The 21,060-nt window shown below is 38.6% G+C and overlaps 1 protein-coding gene across 7 annotated transcripts in view; it reads left to right on the top strand.

Annotated features, from left to right (window-relative positions):
- NOL4 (nucleolar protein 4) overlaps positions 1-18,408 on the top strand; it is a 449,173-nt gene extending 430,765 nt beyond the window's left edge. For 4 of the 7 annotated variants that reach the window (XM_043444303.1, XM_043444304.1, XM_043444305.1 and 1 more), the window contains one exon: positions 16,458-17,051. In XM_043444303.1, coding sequence (XP_043300238.1) covers positions 16,458-16,651 — 194 coding nt within the window. In that variant the 3' untranslated portion in view covers positions 16,652-17,051. Of the gene's footprint in view, positions 1-16,457 lie in introns of all 7 variants that reach the window. The other 3 variants (XM_043444301.1, XM_043444307.1, XM_043444302.1) reach the window with 1 other exon arrangement.
- Positions 18,409-21,060: the final 2,652 nt, after the last annotated feature.

The raw sequence follows: 21,060 nt of genomic DNA on the forward strand, positions 1-21,060 counted from the left end.
TAACAATGTGAAAACAGAAAGAGAAATTAAGGAAACAATTCCATTCATCATTGTGATGAAAAGAATAAAATACTTAGGAATAAATCTACCTAAAGAAACAAAAGACCTATATATAGAAAACTATAAAACACTGATGAAAGAAATCAAAGATGACACATAGATGGAGAAATATACCATGCTCATGGATTGGAAGAATCAGTATAGTGAAAATGAGTTAAAATAGCCAAAGCACTCTATAGATTCAGTGCAACCCCTATCATGCTACCAATGGTATTTTTCACAGAACTAGAACAAATAATTTCACAATGTGTATGGAAATACAAAAAAATCTTGAATAGCCAAAGCAATTTTGAGAAAGAATAATGGAACTGATCAACCTGCCTGACTTCAGACTATACTACAAAGCTATAGTCATCAAGACAGTATGGTAGTGGCACAGACAGAAATATAGATCACTGGAACAAAATAGAAAGCCCAGAGATAAATCCACGCATCTATAGGCACCTTATCTTTGACAAAGGAGGCAAGAATATACAATGGAGAAAAGACAATCTCTTTAACAAGTGGTGCTGGGAAAACTGGTCAACCACCTGTAAAAGAATGAAACTAGAACACTTTCTAATATCATACACAAAAATAAACTGAGAATGCATTAAAGATCTAAATGTAAGACCAGAAACTATAACACTCCTAGGCAAAACACCCTCTGACATAAATCACAGCAGGATCCTCTATGACCCACCTCCCAGAATACTGGAAATAAAAGCAAAAATAAACAAATGAGACCTAATGAAACTTAAAAGCTTTTGCACAACAAAGGAAACTATAAGAAAGGTGAAAAGACAGCCTTCAGATGGGAGAAAATAATAGCAAACGAAGCAACTGACAAAGAATTAATCTCAAAAAATACATAAGCAGTTCATACAGTGCAATACCAGAAAAATAAACAACCCAATCAAAAAATGGGCCAAAGAACTAAACAGGCATTTCTCTAAAGAAGACATACAGATGACTAACAAACACATGAAAAGATGCTCCACATCACTCATTATCAGAGAAATGCAAATGAAAACCACAGTGAGGTACTACCTCACACCAGTCAGCATGGCTACTATCAAAAAGTCTACAGACAATAAATGCTGGAGAAGGTGTGGAGAAACAGTACCCTCTTACACTGTTGGTGGGAATGCAAACTAGTACAGCCACTATGGAAAACAGTGTGGAGATTCCTTAAAAAACTGGAAATAGAACTGCCATAAGAGCCAGGAGTCCCACTGCTTGGAATACACACCAAGGAAACCAGAACTGAAAGAGACACCTGTATCCCAATGTTCATCACAGCGCTGTTTACAATAGGTAGGACATGGAAGCAACCTAGATGTCCACTGGCAGACGAGTGGATAAGAAAGCTGTGGTACATATACACAATGAAATATTACTCAGCTGTTAAAAAGAATGCATTTGAATCAGTTCTATGAGGTAGATGAAACTGGAGTCTATTATACAGAGTGAAGTAAGTCAAAGAAAAACACCAATACAGTATATTAATGCACATATTTGGAATTAGAAAGATGGTAACAGTGACCCTATATGCAAGATAGCAAAAGAGTTTTCACAGTTTTTTTTTTTTTTTTGGTCCAATGCTGCATGAACTGAGATCAAATAGGTATGTCTATGAGTTATTTCATTTAGCAAAATGCCCTCAAGGTACTTTCATGTTATCACAAATGGCAAGACTTCTTTCTCCTTTTATGGCTAAGTGATGTGAGTATACATATAAATGTTATATAAAAACATTACTGTTACTGTTCAATCACTAATTCATGTCAAACTCTGTGACACCATAAACTGTAGCATGCCAGACTTCCCTGTCATTCACCATCTACAAGACTTTGTTCAAACTCATGTCCACTGAGACAGTGATGCCATCCAACTATCTCATCCTCTGTCACCCCCTTCTACTCCTGCTCTCAATCTTTCCCAGAATCAAGGTCTTTTCCAAAGAATCAGCTCTTTGCATCAGGTAGCCAAAATATTGAAGCCTCAGCTTCAGCATCAGTCTTTCCAATGAATATTCAAGACTGATTTCTTTTAGGATTGACTAGTTTGATCTCCTTGCTGTTCAAGGGACTCTCAAAAGTCTTCTCCAATGCCACAGTTCAAAAGCATCAATTCTCCGCCATTCACCCTTGTTTATGGTCCATCTCTCACATCCATACACGACTACTGAAAAAACCATAGTTTTGACTACACGGACCTTTGTCAGCAAAGTGATGTCTCTTCTTTTTAACATGTTGTATAGATTTGTCATAAACTGTCTTCCAAGGAGCAAGTGTCTTAATTCCATGGCTGCAGCCACAATCTGCAGTGATTTTGGAGCCCAAGAAAATAAAGTCTGTCACTGTTTCCACTTTTTCTCCATCTATTTGCCATGAAGTAATGAGACCAGATGCCATGATCTTATTTTCTTGAATGTTGAGTTTTAAGCCAGCTTTTCACTATCCTCTTTCACCCTCATCAAGAGGCTGTTCAGTTCCTCTTCACTTTCTGCCACTAGGGTGGTGTCATCTACACATCTGAGTTTGTCAATATATCTCCCAGAAATCTTGATTCCAGCTGTGATTAATCCAGTCTGGCATTTTGCATGATGTACTCTTCATATAAGTTAAATAAGCAGGGTGACAATATACAGCCTTGACATACTCCTTTCCCAATTTTGAACCAGTCCATTGTTCCATGTCTGGTTCTAACTGTTGTTTCTTGACCTGCATACAGGTTTCTCAGGAGGCAGTTAAGGTGGACTGGCATTCCCATCTCTTTTAGAAGTTTTCACAGATTGTTGTAATCCACACAGTCAAAGGCTTTAGTATAATCAGTGAAGCAGAAGTAGTAGGTTTTTTTTTCCTGTAATTCCCTTGCTTTTTCTATGATCTAACAGATGTTGGCAATCTAATCTCTGGCTCCTCTGTCTTTTCTAAATCCAGTTTGTACTGTTCATTTAACAAGGTTCTCTTATCTCTCCTTGCTCTTCTTAGGAACTCTGCATTTAATTGGGTATATATTTCTCTTATTCCTTTGCTTTTTGTCTCTCTACTTTTCTCAGCTATTGTATATAAACATTACATTTTACATCTTCTTGATCTACCCACCTATCAATGGACAATTGCTTCCATATCTTGGCTATTGTAAATAATGCTGCAGTGAACTTGGTGCTGCAGGTATCTCCTCAAGTTAGTGTTTTCATTTCCTTTGGATAAATACCAAGGAGTGGAATTGTTGGATCATATGGTAGACAGGTATGCAAACGTGTCTGATTCAGGATATAACATAAAAATGTGCTATTAGCAATTGTGTACTTTACTGTTATGCTTTCAAATAAAGACTCTCTTGTCCAAAACAAACAAAAAAATTTCTCATATGGCCATATCTAAATGACTTGCTTGATTTAGGGTGGCAGTAGAAAAGCCATACAATTTGAGGAGATTAGAGAAAAATGGCTGAAGTCCCTTGGGTCCCAATGTGGTCCTTCCCAGAGTTTCTGTTCACTGCTCTGGGAAGATGGTGCTCCTGTTCAGAGTTCCTATTCAGTGCTCTGGGAAGATGGTGAGGGAGACTTTATATGTGTATGTATATGTGTGTGTCCCCTGGAGAAGGAAATGACAACCCACTCACAACTCTTGCCCGGAAAATCCCATGGACAGAGGAGCCTGGTAGGCTCCAGTACACAGCGTCACAAAGAGTCAGACATGACTGAGCGACTTTACTTTATATGTGTGTGTGTGTACACTGTACACTTATAAATGTGTATATAAAATCTTTACATTAAGTTTATTTACAATGGTGGGTTAATTTATTCTGTATAGCAAAATGATTCGGTTATATATATGTGCATACATTTTCTTATTCTTTTCCATTATGACTGTCTTAGAATATTGAATTCCAGTGCTATACAATAAGACCTTGTTGCTTATCCATCCTGTATATAATAGTTTGCCTGTGCTAATCCCAAACTCCCATTCCTTCCCCTCCCCTAGCCTCTTCACTAGGCAACCACAAATCTCTTTTCTATATCTGAGTCTGTTTTTGTTTTGTAAATATGTTGATTTGTATCAAATTTTAGACTCCACATATAAGTGACATATGGTATTTGTCTTTCTCTTTCTGACATACTTTTGCTTAATATGATAATCTCTAGGTCTATCCATATTGTTGCAAATGGCATTATTTCATTTTGATGGCTGAATAATACTCCATTATACACATATATGTGTGCTTACACATCACACACACATGTATATATATGAATGTTGATGGACATTTAGGTGGTTTGGCTGTTGTAAATAGCACTGTTATGAACATAGGGGTGCATGTATCTTTTCAAATTATATTTTTTTCTGGATATATGCCCTGAAGTGGGATTGCTAGATAATATGGCAACTCTAGTTTTCTGAGGAACTTCCATACTGTTTTCCACAGTAGCTGAACCAGTTTAAATCTGTACCAACAGTATAGGAGGGTTTCATTTTCTTCACACCCTTTCCAACATTTGTCATTTGTAGACTCTTTTTCCCTTATATTTGTAACTGGAGGATAATTACTTTGCAATGTTGTATTGGTTTCTGCCGTACAACATGAATCAGCCATAGGTATACATATGTCCCCTCCCTCCCAACCCCCTATCCCACCCCTGTAGGATATCAGAGAGCACCAGGTTGAGCTCCCTTCATCATACAGCAATTTACCGCTGACTGTCTATTTTACATACGGTAATGTATATGTTTCAGTGCTACTCTCTCAATTTGTCCCACGTTCTCCTACCCACACAACATCCACAAGTCTGTTCTTTAAGTCTGGATCTCTATTGTTGTCCTGCAAATAGGCTAATCAATACCATTTTCCTAGATTCCATGTGATCAATATTGAGTGCAGCACTTTCACAGCATCATCTTTCAGGATTTGAAATAGCTCAACTGGACTTCCATCACCACCACTAGGTTTGCTCATAGTGATGCTTCCTAAGGCCCACTTGACTTCACATTCCAGGATGTCTGGCTCTAGGTGAGTGATCACACCATCGTGATTATCTGGGTCGTGAAGCTCTTTTTTGTACAGTTCTTCTGTGTATTCTTGCCACCTCTTCTTAATATCTTCTGCTTCTGTTAGGTCCATAACATTTCTGTCCTTTATTGAGCCCATCTTTGCATGAAATGTTCCCTTGGTGTCTCTAATTTTCTTGAAGAGATCTCTAGTCTTTCCCATTCTATTGTTTTCCTCTATTTCTTTGCATTGATTGCTGAGGAAGGCTTTCTTATCTCTCCTGGCTATTCTTTGGAACTCTGCATTCAAATGGGAATATCTTTCCTTTTCTCCTTTGCTTTTTGTTTTTCTTCTTTTCACAGCTATTTGTAAGGCCTCCTCAGACAGCCATTTTGCTTTTTTGCATTTCTTTTTCTTGGGGATGGTCTTAACCCCTGTCTCCTGTACAGTGTCACGAACCTCAGTCCATAGTTCTTCAGGCACTCTGTCTATCGATTCTAGTCCCTTAAATCTATTTCTCACTTCCACTGTATATTCATAACGGATTTGATTTAGGTCATACCTGAATGGTCTAGTGGTTTTCCCCACTTTGTTCAATTTAAGTCTGAATTTGGCAATAAGAAGTTCATGATCTGAGCCACAGTCAACTCCCAGTCTTGTATTTGCTGACTGTATAGAGCTTCTCCATCTTTGGCTGCAAAGAATATAATCAATCTGAATTTGGTGTTGACCATCTGGTAATGTCCATGTGTAGAGTCTTCTCTTGTGTTGTTGGAAGAGGGTGTTTGTTCTCTTGGCAGAACTCTATTAGCCTTTGCCCTGCTTCATTCTGTACTCCAAGGCGAAATTTGCCTGTTACTTCACGTGTTTCTTGACTTCCTAATTTTGCATTCCAGTCCCCTATAATGAAAAGGACATCTTTTTGGGGTGTTAGTTCTAGAAGGTCTTGTAGGTCTTCACAGAAAGGCTCAACTTCAGCTTCTTCAGCATTACTGGTCATGGCATAGACTTGGATTACTGTGATATTGAATGGTTTGCCTTGGAAACAAACAGATCATTCTGTCATTTTTGAGACTGCATCCAAGTACTGCATTTCAAACTCTTTTGTTGACTATGATTTGTTGTTGACTATGACTATGACACTCATCTCACACGCTAGTAATGTAATGCTCAAAATTCTGCAAGACAGGCCTCAGCAATACGTGAACTGTGAAATCCAGATGTTCAAGCTGGTTTTAGAAAAGGCAGAGGAACCAGAGATCAAATTGCCAACACCCGCTGGATCATCGAAAAAGCAAGAGAGTTCCAGAAAAACATCTATTTCTGCTTTATTGACTATGCCAAAGCCTTTGACTGTGTGGATCACAATAAGCTGTGGAAAATTCTGAGAGAGATGGGAATCCCAGACCAACTAACCTGCCTCTTGAGAAACCTATATGCAGGTCAGGAAGCAACAGTTAGAACTGGACATGGACCAACAGACTGGTTCCAAATAGGAAAAGGAGTACATCAAGGCTGTATATTGTCACCCTGCTTATTTAACTTATATGCAGAGTACATCATGAGAAACACTGGACTGGAGCTTGATTCCATAAGCTGGAATCAAGATTGCCAGGAGAAATATCAATAACCTCAGATATGCAGATGACACCACCCTTATGGCAGAAATTGAAGAACTAAAGAGTCTCTTGATGAAAGTGAAAGAGGAGAGTGAAAATGTTGGCTTAAAGCTCAGCATTCAGAAAACTAAGATCATGGCATCTGGTCCCATCACTTCATGGAAAATAGATGGGGAAACAGTGGAAATAGTGGCTGACTTTATTTTTTAGGGTTTGAAAATCACTGCAGATGGTGATTGCACTCTTGAAATTAAAAGATGCTTACTCCTTGGAAGGAGAGTTATGACCAACCTAGGCAACATATTAAAAGGCAGAGACATTACTTTGCCAACAACGGTCCGTCTAGTCAAGGCTATAGTTTTTCCAGTTGTCATGTATGGATGTGAGAGTTGGACTATAAAGAGAGCTGAGCGCTGAAGAATTGATGCTTTTGGAACTGTGGTGTTGGAGAAGATGCTTGAGAGTCCCTTGGACTGCAAGGAGATCCAACCAGTCTATCCTAAAGGAGATCTGTCCTGGGTGTTCATTGGAAGGACTGATATTGAAGCTGAAACTCCAATACTTTGGTCACCTGATGTGAAGAACTGACTCATTTGAAAAGACCCTGATCCTGGGAAAGATTGAGGGCAGAGGAGAAGGGGACGACAGAGGATGAGATGGTTGGATGGCATCACCGACCTAATGGACATGGGTTTAGGTAGACTCCGGCAGTTGGTGATGGACAGGGAGGCCTGATTGTCTGTGGTTCATGGGGTCACAAAGAGTCAAACATGACTGAGCAACTGAACTGATGTGCTCAATTGTGTACGACTCTTTGTAGCCCCATGGACTATATAGCCCACCATGCTCCTCTGCCCATGGCAGTTTCCAAGCAAGAATACTGAAATGGGGTGCCATTTCCTAATCCAGGGAACCTTCCTAACCCAGGGATCGAACCTGCATCTCTTGCAATCTCATGCATTGGCAGGCAGATTCTTTACCTGCCACCCGGGAAGCCCCATTTCTCAATTCCATATATATGCTTTAATATATGATATTTGTTTTTCTTTTTCTGACTTACTTCACTCTGTACAACAAGCTCTAAGTTCCTCCATCTCACTAGAGGTGACTCAAATTTCTTCCTTTTCATGGCTGAGTAGTATTCCATATTCTACATGTACCACAACTTCTTTATCCACTCATCTGTCCAAGGACATGTAGGTTGCTTCCATGTTCTAGCTACTGTAAGCAGTGCTGCAATGAACATTGGGGTACATTTTATTTTGAATTATGGCTTTCTCAGTATATAAGCCCAGCAGTGGGATTACTGGGTCATGTGGTAGTTTTATTCCTAGTTATTTAAGAAATATTCGTACTGTTCTCTATAGTGGCTATATCAATATACATTCCCACCAATAGTGCAAGAGAGTTCCATTTTCTCCACACCCTCTCCAGCATTTATTTTCTGTAGATTTTCTGGTGATGGCCATCTGACCAGTGTGAGGTGATACCTCATTGTAGTAATGATGTGCCTTTCTCTAATGATGAGTCATATTTAGCATTTTTATGTATTTATTTCCCATCTGTATGTCTTCTTTGGAGGAATGTCTATTTAAATCTTCTGCTTATTTTTTGATTGGGTTATTTGTTTTTCCAATATTGAGCTGTATGAACTGCTTATATATTTTAGAGATTAATCCTGTGTCAGTTGCTTCATTTGCATTTTTTCTCCCATTCTGAGGGTTCTTTTTTCATCTTGTTTATTGTTTCCTTTTTGTGTAAAAGCTTTTAAGTTTAATTAGATCCCATTTGTTTTTATTTCCATTACTCTAGGAGGTGGGTCAAAGAGGATTTGCTGCAATTTATATCAAAATGTATGCTGCCTACATTTTCCTCTAAGAGTTTTTTTTCTTTTTCTTATAATTTTATTTTTTTCCATCTATTTTTATTAGTTGGAGGCTAATTACTTTACAATATTGTACTGGTTTTTGCCATACATTGACATGAATCAGCCATGGATTTACATGTGTTCCCCATCCTGAACCCCCCTCCCACCTCCCACCCCATCCCATCCCTCTGGATCATTTTATAATTCCTGGTCTTACATTTAAGTCTTTAATTCATTTCCATTTTGAGTTTACTTTTGTGTATGTTGGTTAGGCAGTGTACTAATTTCATTCTTTTACACATAGCTGTCCAGTTTTCCCAGCACCACTTATTAAAAGAGACAGTCTCTTCTCCATTGTATATTCTTGCCTTCTTTGACAAAGATAAACCCATGCACCTGTGGGCACCTTATCTCTGGGTTTTCTATTCTGTTCCACTGGTTTATTTTTATATTTTTGTGCAAATACTATACTATCTTTAGGACTGTGGCTTTGTAGTACAGTCTGAAGTCAGGTTGATAACTCCAGTTCTAGTTTTCCTTTTCAAGGTCGCTTTTGCTATTCAGGGTCTTTAGTGTTTCCATGCAAATTCTGAAAGTTTTTGTTCCAGTTGTGTGAAAAATCCCACTGGGAATTTGATAGGGATTGCATTGAATCTGGAAGATTGCCTTGGGTAGTATAGTCATTTTTTCACAATATTGATTCTTCTAACCTAAGAATGGGGCTTCTCTGAAATCTCAGTTGGTAAAGAATCTGCCTGCAATGCAGGTAACCCCGGTTTGATTCCTGGGTTGGGAAGATCTGCTGGAGAAAGGGATAGGCTACCCACTCCAGTATTCTTGGGCTTCCCTTGTGGCTCAGCTGGTAAAGAATCTGCCTGCAATGTAGGAGACCTGGGTTCCATCCCTAGATTGGGAAGATCCCTTGGAGAAGAGCAAGGATACCCACTCCAGTATCCTGGCCTAGAGAATTTCATGGCCTGTATAATCCCTGGGATTGCAAAGAGTTCCTGTAGGCCCATCTAGTCAAAGCTGTGGTTTTTCCAGTAGTCATGTACCGCTGTGAGAGTTGGACTATGAGAAAGCTGAGCCCCAAAAAACTGATACTCTTGAACTGTGGTGTTGGAGAAGACTCTTGAGAGTCCTTGGACTGCAAGGAGATCCAATCAGTCCATCCTAAAGAAAATCAGTCCTAAATATTCATTGGAAGGACTGATGCTGAAACTCCAATACTTTGGCCACCTGATGTGAAGAGCTGACTCATTGGAAAAGACCCTGATGCTGGGGAATATTGAAGTCAGGAAGAGAAGGGGATGACAGAGAATGAGATGGTTGGATGGCATCACCAACTCTACGGATGTGAGTTTGAGTAAGCTCCAGGAGTTGGTGATGGACAGGGAAGCCTGGCATGCTGCAGTCCATGGAGTCACAAAGAGTCGGACACGATTGAGTGAACTGAACTGAATCTAAGAACATGATATATCTCATCTGTTTGTATCATCTTTGATTTCTTGCATGAGTGTCTTGTAGTTTTTGTATACAGGTCTTTTGTCTCCTTAAGTGTGTTTGTTCCTACGTATTTAATTCTTTTGGTTGCTATGGTAAATGGAATTGATTCCTTAATTTCTCTAATTTTTCATTGTTAGTAGAGCTCAGTTGGTAAATCATCGGCTTGCAATGCAGGAGACCCAGGTTTGATTCCTGGGTCAGGATGGTCCCCTGGAGAAGGAAATGGCAGCCCACTCCAGTATTCTTGCCTGCAGATACCCATGGACAGAGGAGCCTGACAGGCTACAGTCCATGGGATCACAAGAGTCGGACATGACTTAGCAACTTATCCACCACCAGTGTGTAGGAATGCAAGGGATTTCTGTGTACTGATTTTGTATCCTGCAACTTTACTAAATTCACTGATTAGCTCTAGTAGTTTTTGGATAGTACCTTTAGGGTCTTTTATGTGTAATTTCATGCTAGGCTAGGACTTCAAAACTATATTGAATAACATTGGTAAGAGTGGGTACCCTTGTCTTGTTCCTGATCTTAGAAGAAATGTAAACTTTTTCAAGATGGTCATTCTGACCGGTATGAGGTGGTATCTCATTGTAGTCTGGATTTGCATTTCTCTAGTAATTAGAGGCCTTACAAATAGCTGTGAAAAGAAGAAAAACAAAAAGCAAAGGAGAAAAGGAAAGATATTCCCATTTGAATGCAGAGTTCCAAAGAATAGCCAGGAGAAATAAGAAAGCCTTCCTCAGCAATCAATGCAAAGAAATAGGGGAAAACAACAGAATGGGAAAGACTAGAGATCTCCAAGAAAATTAGAGATACCAAGGGAACATTTCATTCAAAGATGGGTTTGATAAAGGACAGAAATGGTATGGACCTAACAGGAGCAGAATATATTAAGAAGAGATGGCAAGAATACACAGACGAACTGTACAAAAAAGATCTTCATGACCCAGATAATCACGATGGTGTGATCACTCACCTAGGGCCAAACATCCTGGAATGTGAAGTCAAGTGGGCCTTAGAAAGCATCACTTCGAACAAAGCTAGTGGAGGTGATGGAATTCCAGTTGAGCTATTTCAAATCCTAAAAGATGATTCTGTGAAAGTGCTGCACTCAATATGCCAGCAAATTTGGAAAACTCAGCAGTGGCTACAGGACTGGATAACATCAGTTTTCATTCCACTCCCAAAGAAAGGCAATGCCAAAGAATGCTCAAACTACCACACAATTGCACTCATCTCACACGCTAGTAAAGTAATGCTCAAAATTCTCCAAGCCAGGCTTCAGCAATATGTGAACCATGAACTTCCAGATGTTCAAGCTGGTTTTAGAAAAGGCAGAGGAACCAGAGATCAAATTGCCAACACCCGCTGGATCATCGAAAAAGCAAGAGAGTTCCAGAAAAACATCTATTTCTGCTTTATTGACTATGCCAAAGCCTTTGACTGTGTGGATCACAATAAGCTGTGGAAAATTCTGAGAGAGATGGGAATCCCAGACCAACTAACCTGCCTCTTGAGAAACCTATATGCAGGTCAGGAAGCAACAGTTAGAACTGGACATGGACCAACAGACTGGTTCCAAATAGGAAAAGGAGTACATCAAGGCTGTATATTGTCACCCTGCTTATTTAACTTATATGCAGAGTACATCATGAGAAACGCTGGGCTGGAGGAAGCCCAAGCTGGAATCAAGATTGCCAGGAGAAATATCAATAACCTCAGATATGCAGATGACACCACCCTTATGGCAGAAATTGAAGAAGAACTAAAGAGTCTCTTGATGAAAGTGAAAGAGGAGAGTGAAAAAGTTGGCTTAAAGCTCAACATTCAGAAAACTAAGATCATGGCATCTGGTCCCATCACTTCATGGAAAATAGATGGGGAAACAGTGGAAATAGTGGCTGACTTTATTTTTTAGGGTTTGAAAATCACTGCAGATGGTGATTGCAGCCATAAAATTAAAAGATGCTTACTCCTTGGAAGGAGAGTTATGACCAACCTAGATAGCATATTAAAAAGCAGAGACATTACTTTGCCAACAAAGGTCCGTCTAGTCAAGACGGTGTTAGTCAAGAGCAAACTCCGGGAAATGGTGAAGGATGGGGAAGCCTGGTGTGCTGCAGTCCATGGGGTCATAAAGAGTTGGACATGACAGAGCAATTGAACAACAACAAACTTTTCAGAATGAACGTTAAGATCTGCATCATTTGGGTTAAAATACTACATACAGTTGACCTTGAATAATATGGGATTTGAACCGTGTGCATCCTCTTACACAGTTTTTTTTTTTCCCCCCAATATCAAATACTACAGTCCTACACTATTTGCAGGGCTTCCCAAGTGGTGCTAGTAGTAAGGAAACCACCTGCCAATCCATAAGAGACATGGATTTAATCCCTGGGTCAGAAAGATCCCCTGGAGGAGGGCATGGCAACCCACTCCAGTGTTCTTGCTGAAGAATCCCATGGACAGAGGAGCTTGGTGGGCTACAGTCCACAGGGTCACAAAGAGTCGGACACTACACTGAAGTGACTTATCATGCATGTACGCAGATTATTTGCAGTTAATTGACTCCACACAGGCAGAGCAGCCAGAGACACAGAAGGCACATTTGAAGTTCCATGGAGATTTTCAACCATGGCACAGGGTGGGCACCCTTAACTCCCATGTGTTCAAGGGTCAGCTGCACTACACTGCTGTATTTAAAGCGGATAACCAACAAGGACCTACTGTATATCACATGGAACTCTGCTCAATGTTATGTGGCAGCCTGGATGGGAGGGGAGTTTGGGAAAGAATAGACACATATATACGTATGACTGAGTCCTTAAGCTCTTCACATGAAACTGTCACAACATTGTTAATTGGTTATTCAAAATAAAAGTTTTTTTTTAAATGAATAAAAAATAACAATAGGAAAAAAAGTGTTATGAACTGCAAAAAGAAAATTGACCTTGAACATTTCCTAAATGTATGCCTTAACATTTGATATTCAAATTATTTTCTCTTGAAGCATCTAGTGGGACATTTTCCTTTCTCATTTTCTTATTAACTGCTTCTGCTTTTCTAGAAGCACACTTTTCAGTGGCCTTGTCTGTAATTTGATCAGGTCACCAAGGATGTTTTCGACTTCTTTAAATTCAGTATCTTCATAAATTTTTAAATTTTGCTTTACACTCGACATGCATTCTAATTACATGATATTGTTTGGGTTAAGCCAAACCACTCAAGTATGACATTGACTCAATGAGGCAGAAATGAATATTAGTGAAAAATGGGGAAGGGCTGTTTGAGTAGTCACTAAATAATTTATTCATTTGTGAATATTTTCTTCTTTTTTTGCTTCACTAACCAACCTCATAAGGTTGAAGATTTTAATAATCAACAGTCACATAAAGAATTCCTTGTACTTTTGATTTATATTCTCAGTCGTAATCCTGTAGATCCGAAAAAACCAAAGATAATGAAATCAACATTCTTCCAAAATGAAAAGTAGAGCTGTGAATGGCTTCTCAATTGCTGAGCCATCTAGAGTTTGCCAGTGTTACTAATGATCTGAAAGAAAATGAAAGCCATGTTGTAGTTTGTGAGAGTAGACCTTTGAGCCAGAGGTGCGGAGTTATCCATAAACTGCAATATTAGAATGAAATCACAACCTCCCTTGCCCCACCCTCTCTTAATTCCAGTTCGAGATGTCAGTCAGCATCTTGGCAGCAAAATCACAAAATGTTACACCTTCTTATAAAATAATGACAGTCAGTCAGTCGGATACTGGGTATCTACATAACTGGGAGGAAAATCCGTTTAATTTTCTTCCATAAAGATTTGTACTAGGCAGAGAACAGACTTGTGGTTGCCAGTGGGGAGGATGAATTGGAAGTTTAGGATTAGCAGATGCAAACTGTTATGTATAGAATGAGTAGACAACAAGGTCCCACTATATAGCACAGGAAACTATATTAAATATCCTGTGATAAACCATAATGGAAAAGAATGTGAAAAATATGTGTATGTATGTACATACTTATGAAAGTCTTAGTTGCTTAGTCGTGTCCAACTCTTTGCAACCTCATGGACTGTAGCCCGCCAGGCTCCCCTATCCATGGAATTCTCCAGGCAATAACAGTGGAGTGGGTAGCCACTGCCTTCTCCAGGGGATCTTCCAGATCCAGGAATCAAACCCAGGTCTTCAGGTAGATTCCTTACCATCTGACCCACCAGGGAAAACCTAATATATATATAACTGAATCATTTTACGGTGCAACAGAAATGAAAGCATGGTAGATCAACTATACTTTAAATAAATATTTGTACTAGGATTCTCGAATGTAAAGGAAAAAGTAAAATTTAAAGTTGGTTCACTCAGAGACCCAAACTCATCTTATGTCATGATGCTTTCTTAATCTACTAAGAATTTCCCAAACAGTAGCTATTAATGATTTGCTCGTTCAGTATTCCTGTTTGCAAGCATGGCATCCCTGCCTCTCCCTTTCAGCTGTTCTATCTGTGTCATGATTCTATGAACAGGAGAACAAATGGCAGCCAACTCCCACTAAAAAATCAAAGCTTTGAAAGGCCATGGCAGAAGTGGAGAGACGTTTCTCTCAGGTGTCAGAGTTCTTGAGTGCCTCTCTTGTCTCTGTCCTAATTAAATTCCCAGTGAAGCTATTCGCCTCTTATGGGACATTTGCCTCCTGGCTGACAGAAGTCCTTTTCTCCCTTTGGGAGAGAGGGTGGAGGGGGATGGATCTTGACTTGTCTTCATTATGCCTTAGAGAACTAGAAGGATGAAATAACACCCCTCATTTTAGTTTAGGAAATGAATCTTACTATCTGAAAAATTAAAATATGGTTAGGAAAAAATTCTGTTAAAATACTTTCAAGTTCTAGAATCACTACAGTTTTGGAGCATGCCTTTACTTATGTGCTTAAGAATATTTTTCAAGGATTTTAAGTTTATTACTGTAAATTTAATAATTATAATAATTGCTTCATGAAAGGTAAGAATATAAAAATGAACTCCTAGGTATATGTGTGCACTCTCAGTTGCTCACTCACGTCTGACTCTTTGCAGCCCCATGAAGTTGTAGCCCACCAGGCTCTGCTGTCCATGGAATTTTCCAGGCAAGAATAATAATCATATAAAACATAAATAATTGAGTTTTAAATCACTATTTTTCAGTAAAAATTTCTAAAATGTCATCAAAAAGTAGACTTAACATCATTCAGTTCAGTCGCTCAGTCGTGTCCGACTCTCTGCGACCCCATGGACTGCAGCACTCCAGGCTTCCCTGGCCATCACCAACTCCTGGAGCTTGCTCAAACTCATGTCCATCCAGTCGGTGATACGAGCGTATGATTATTTTATGCAAATAAATACTGGAGTTTTTATTGGAGTATGATTGCTTTACACTGTTGTTACTTTCTGCCGGACAACAAAGGGAATCAGCTACACGTATACATATCTCTTCCTCCCCTTCCCACTCTCACCTTTCTAGGTCATCACAGAGCACTTGGCTGAGCCCCTTGTGTTATACAACAGCTTCCCACTAGCTATCTATTTTACACATGGTAGTGTATATATGTCTGTGCTACTCTCTCAATTCATCCCACTCTCCCCTTCAGGTATTTAACAATACCTAAAGCAGCATTCCAAGTCTTGTTTATGCTAATCATATATATAAAATACACTTCTAAAGCGATACACATCTAAACTTCAGTGTAGTCAGCCTGGTATACAAAGCATTGGCCTGAAACAAACAAAAAAAATACCCAACTCATTTCCCTGTTGTGCCACTTATAAGTTATTGACCTCTAAATGTATCCTTGAACTCCTGGGGCCCTCACTTTCCTCTGTTCTAGGTTGTGAAGTTTGTAATCTGGGGTCATTAGCCTCATCATGTAGGCTCTGCTCACTTCTGAATTGGTCAGGTCCAAATGCTTTGTTAACAAATGTAGCACATAAAACGTGTTCATGGTTCCCATCATTTTCCACTAGTCTAGAGAAATTCCTATGCGTTGAAGATGGATTTAATATGTACTTTTTGGAAAACTTAAATATTAAGGTCTTCAGTGTCTTTCTACAGTAAGAAGCAACCACCAGAGTGGTTGGACCAGAGTCTAAAAAAACCTAGCTGTTCTTTTCCCATCATGTCACTTGTCTATCTTTCTGCTGCTACTCCTACATCACTTCAGTCATGTCCGACTCTGTGCAACCCCATAGACGGCAGCCCACCAGGCCCTCTGTCCCTGGGATTCTCCAGGCAAGCTATCTTTCTGAGAGCAGGTGTATTTATTTGATTAAGGGTATCAGTAGCTTCTCATGAAAGAATAGCTGAATTAAATCAACTAATTTATTTTGTGCTCATGTTCAAGATACTAGGAAGAAACTTATTTGTGTCTCATCTGTGCTGATTGTTTTCCAGGACCCACTGATCTCAGCATGAAGAGGCAGTTGGCAACCAGCTCAGGATCATCTAGCAGTTCAAGCTCCAGACCTCAGCTGAGTCCAACTGAAATCAACGCAGTGAGACAGCTGGTTGCGGGATATCGAGAATCCGCCGCATTTTTACTGCGTTCTGCAGATGAACTGGAAAATCTTATTTTACAACAGAACTGAGTCCGACAACGACCCTCTTCACTGAGGTCTAAATTTGCAGTTTCCACTAATGACATTTTGATTTCCCAGCAGAGATGCGTCTGGTCTTAACTGCACAGTCTTAAGAGAAATACTTCCATTATGCCACATTGTCCTTGATCCATAAAGTGATGTGTTTCGGTGCTTCAAAGGAACCCTGGCCTCTGAAGTACTTGAGATACGTTAATGTGTCCAGCCTACTGCTTTTTGTTTTGGTGTGCCCACAAAAATATCTGGGGCAAAAAAAAAAAAAAGAGGCTGTGTATTCCTAACGCAAGGATAAAACAGAAGAAGCTTGTGGTATAAAAAATAGTTCAAAGTCCAGCTGAAATATTAGTGGAATTTGCTACTGACTTACTGGACTGAAAGCTGCAGTATCTGGGAAAATAAATAAATAAATAAAAGCCAAAATTTCTTGTTGCTACAGGATATAGCAATGAAAAGGATCTTGTATTTTAAAAAAAAAATGTAATTTTTATAAAAAGAAAACTTGTTTTTCATTCAGAATTGTCATTTTTACTTTGGTAACTTTTTCATAGGTCCTAAAAGAAAACTGTTTTGAGAAACTACTGTAAGTACCTTTTCCACATCCCTTTGCCTTCTCCTCTTTCCAAATTCTTTCTACAAAAATAACACTTGATGCTGGGGGAAAAAAAAAAAACGGTACCCTTACCTATGTTCTTTAAATCGTCACATCAGGAACTACTTCCAAGAGAAGCTTGCATTTCTGCACTCACGCTCCTCTCAAGCATCCCACTCAGCACTGCAGCTTTACCATAGCGGTTTCACCACAGAATTTTTTTAATATTCAAAAGAGACATATCATTGAAAAAAAAAAATCACACCTTGATTTCTTACAGCTGCTCTCCCCGGATTGCCGCTGCTGTCTTACAGGCATCCTTCTAGCAGCCCTTGGATGTTGATGACTGAATGTTAAAGAGGTTGCAAGTGACAATCTGAAAATTTGCACTCTTGTGTGTTGCTTTCTTTTCTCTTTCAGGAATAGTTTCCAAAAAGAGACATTACCTCTCCTGAAACGATTTGTATGATTTACACTTGTAGGTAAAAATGATGTAAAGAACTCTCAGTGGATACAGCCGCAACTTACAATGAACTGTCCCCTCCTCCTCTCTCCCATACTTGACCCTTCTTATTTTATAGTGTTGGATACACATGAATGGTGTTCTCTTTGTGCACTGAGGCAAGCCTATTTTTAAAATATTTAGGGAGGAGTACATCCGTTTACGCTTCTTGTACACTTTTTCTGTTGTTTAGCTTTGGTTGGATTACAGATTCTTTGTGCATTCCTGAATTTGCCTTATTTCATGTAAAATTTATGTCATTTGGGTTTTGATAAGTTTAAGGCATCAGTGACATTTCTTAACTACTTGTTACATATAGTTTTTCAAGTAATGACTGTGGTTGTGACCAAGTAATGTGCACTTTTTCTTGTAACTGTGGACATTGCTATGCTTTTTTCTTCTAGTGTTTCTAGAATTATGGTTCCTTACAGTTATGTAAACAAAAAAACAAAACAAAAAAAAACCTTTTGTGATACTGTTGGTGAATATAATGTGAAAATCTTATTGAAATATGAGTATTTTGGAAATACATAGATGCACAAACATCTTTTAAGGTGTGGATTTAGAATTTGCTTATTTAATTGAAAATTTAAAATATTGAGGGCTGGTATAATTTTCTGTTTTGTTGGGTTTAATAAACAGATTTCTGTGTTAAAACAATGATTGTGAAAACTTATAAATTTTCTTAATCATATGAAATATTATTTTATATCTACATTTAACACAGAATTGACAATTCAAATATATTTCAAGAGCATCCCAAGGTCCCCCACAATCTCCATATGCAGGCTAGTAAATAACTTATTCCAAGAAGGAGTAAAGCAAATCAGCAAACCATAGGTATTTCATTTGATTAAATATGATTTAAGAATGTATCTTTTATTCCCCATTTTAACATGACTAATCTGGCTATTTAAGTCATATTTAGCATTTTGGGAAAAACCAGTTTTAAGTCCCTGTTTTATGCTTTGGGATTTGTTATTGAATAGTATTTGAGGCTTTGGCATGGTTACTATTTCAAAAAGTAACACCCAGGTTTGGGTTCAACCTATATATAAAAATCCATAATAGTGATCCTTATTAAGCACTTTGATTGGAGAAGGCAAGTGCCAGCAAGGCGCTTCTGTTTTCATTTCATTTTCAAGTTATAACTCCCATACCCATCCACCAAGAACTAAATCCCCCCATGCCTTCTGCTTTTTGCACATTTATCTAAAAGAATAAGAGCTCCAGGACTCCCACTGTTTCCCTAGGAGAGCTCTGAGGACAAAACCATGTACCACTTTGCTTTCCTTTGTAACTTGTACCTGAAAAGCACCCTGGTCTTTTTTTAATTCTCTGTCACATCCCCCTTATAAAGCCAGTTTGGATAAACTGGGTGCAGGTTCATATTCTCATTCAAATGAGGTGATAGAAAACTATCATACATATGGAGATCAAATAGATGTTTCTGTCACTTCTGACAGCTTTTCATACAGCCACGGTTTCTTGACACATATGTATTACTTTATCACACTTAGTAAGGAAACATTCCTTGAAGTAATGGCAGAGAATGCAAACACAAGTAGATACTGAATTTTCCTAAGTTGTGTAAAGTAACAATTTGATAAAAAGGGCATTCAGATAATGATAGCCACCATTTACTGATTATTTACACATGGAAAAGGCATTTATTTCCTTTACTTCTGACAACACTAGGAGATCAGGATAGTCACTTTTTATTTTACAACAAGGCTCATGAAGATGAAGTACCTTGCTAGGAGCCCCAAGAGAATGAGAACTAAAGCCCTCATTTGACCCAGGCAGGCCTGGTGCTGGAGCCCCCTCTATTGGTAGCCAGGGTCTGTTACCCCCCAGGATTTTCCTGAGAGTTCAGAAGAATCCACCTGCAATTCAAGAGACATGGGAGATGCAGGTTCAATCCCTGGGTGGGGAAGATCCCCTGGAGGAGGGAAAATGGTAACCCATTCCAATATTCTGGCCTGAAAAATCCAATGAACAGAAGAGCCTGGCAAGTCCAAAGGGTTACAAAGAGTCGGACATGACTGAGCAACTATACACACACTAAATCTTTACATTCTGTACCAACTTGGAACCTGACCAGTTTATACTAAAGTTTAACAGTTTTATTTATCTACAAAAGATAAATAATAGATATTAAAACTGCACTTGACATCAAATAAAGCATTTGACTAAACACTGAGCATTTTATCCAACTTATGGAAGTTTAATTTCCTTTATGTTCTCTACAGATATAAAGAGCAGTCATAAAACCCACCACTAATGAAAATCAAACACACGGCGCATGAAGGAAAGGCAGTGACTTGTTTTTAAACATGATGGGTGCAGTAGTGAATCTGGAAAGAGAAAAGGGATTATCCAACTGATGTTCATACATAAAGTTCATGAAGTTCATTCACCTGAGATTTTAGTCACTATGCAGGTGCTATCTGGTTATTTCAATTAATCCTGGTACCATTAATGTAATATTCATAGATTAGTCTTGGCATGCCAAAAATAATTTCACAAGGCCCAGGTTTCAAACTTTAGTTTGTTAAAAAAAAAAATCCAAAAATAAATCAGGTAGGTAGACATTACATTAACTCTGTTTATGTTTTAAAATATGTTTGACATGCAGAAATTCAGTGAAGCAAAAGCTAACCTACAGGAGTTTACCATTTAAAGAGAATTAAAATCTCCTTTCTTAAAAATATTTTGAAAGGAGATAAAATGCTGCTAACAGTCTGTCTCAGGTTTTAAGAGCAATCATTTTCAACATTTTATTTTCTGATTACGAAAGAAACCTAGCAAATGCAGGAAATAAGGGGGAAAATTCCAGCATCCATGAAGAACAATGATAACATTTTACAGTGTGTCTTTCAAAGTTTATCTAAACAAGTAAACTTTTTAAAATTTTGCTCTGCATGGTGTTTCCTCATCTGCTTTTCTGTCCTAAAAGTATACCATGAATACTTTCCACATCATTAGGTATTCTCTTTATTATTTCTGAAGACTGTATGGTATTGTATGAATGTACCTGTATTAATTTTCTATTACAACTGTAACAAATTATCCCAAACACTACAAATGTATTACAGTCTGGTAAGTTGATGTATTGCTGATCCTGCTCACAGAGCCCTGTTTCTCTGTATCTCACTGAACACACTATTTGTTGAATGCATGGTAGACAAGACATGAGCTAAGAAGACTGAACTGCAGACTTGTTTATTCTCTCCTGCCTGACGAAGCAGCTATAACATCATATAACATAGCCCCAAGGGCTTTTGAGGTGGAGCTTATATAATAAAA

This window comes from Cervus canadensis, chromosome 23 (assembly GCF_019320065.1).
Source record: "Cervus canadensis isolate Bull #8, Minnesota chromosome 23, ASM1932006v1, whole genome shotgun sequence".
Taxonomy (NCBI): Eukaryota; Metazoa; Chordata; class Mammalia; order Artiodactyla; family Cervidae; genus Cervus; species Cervus canadensis.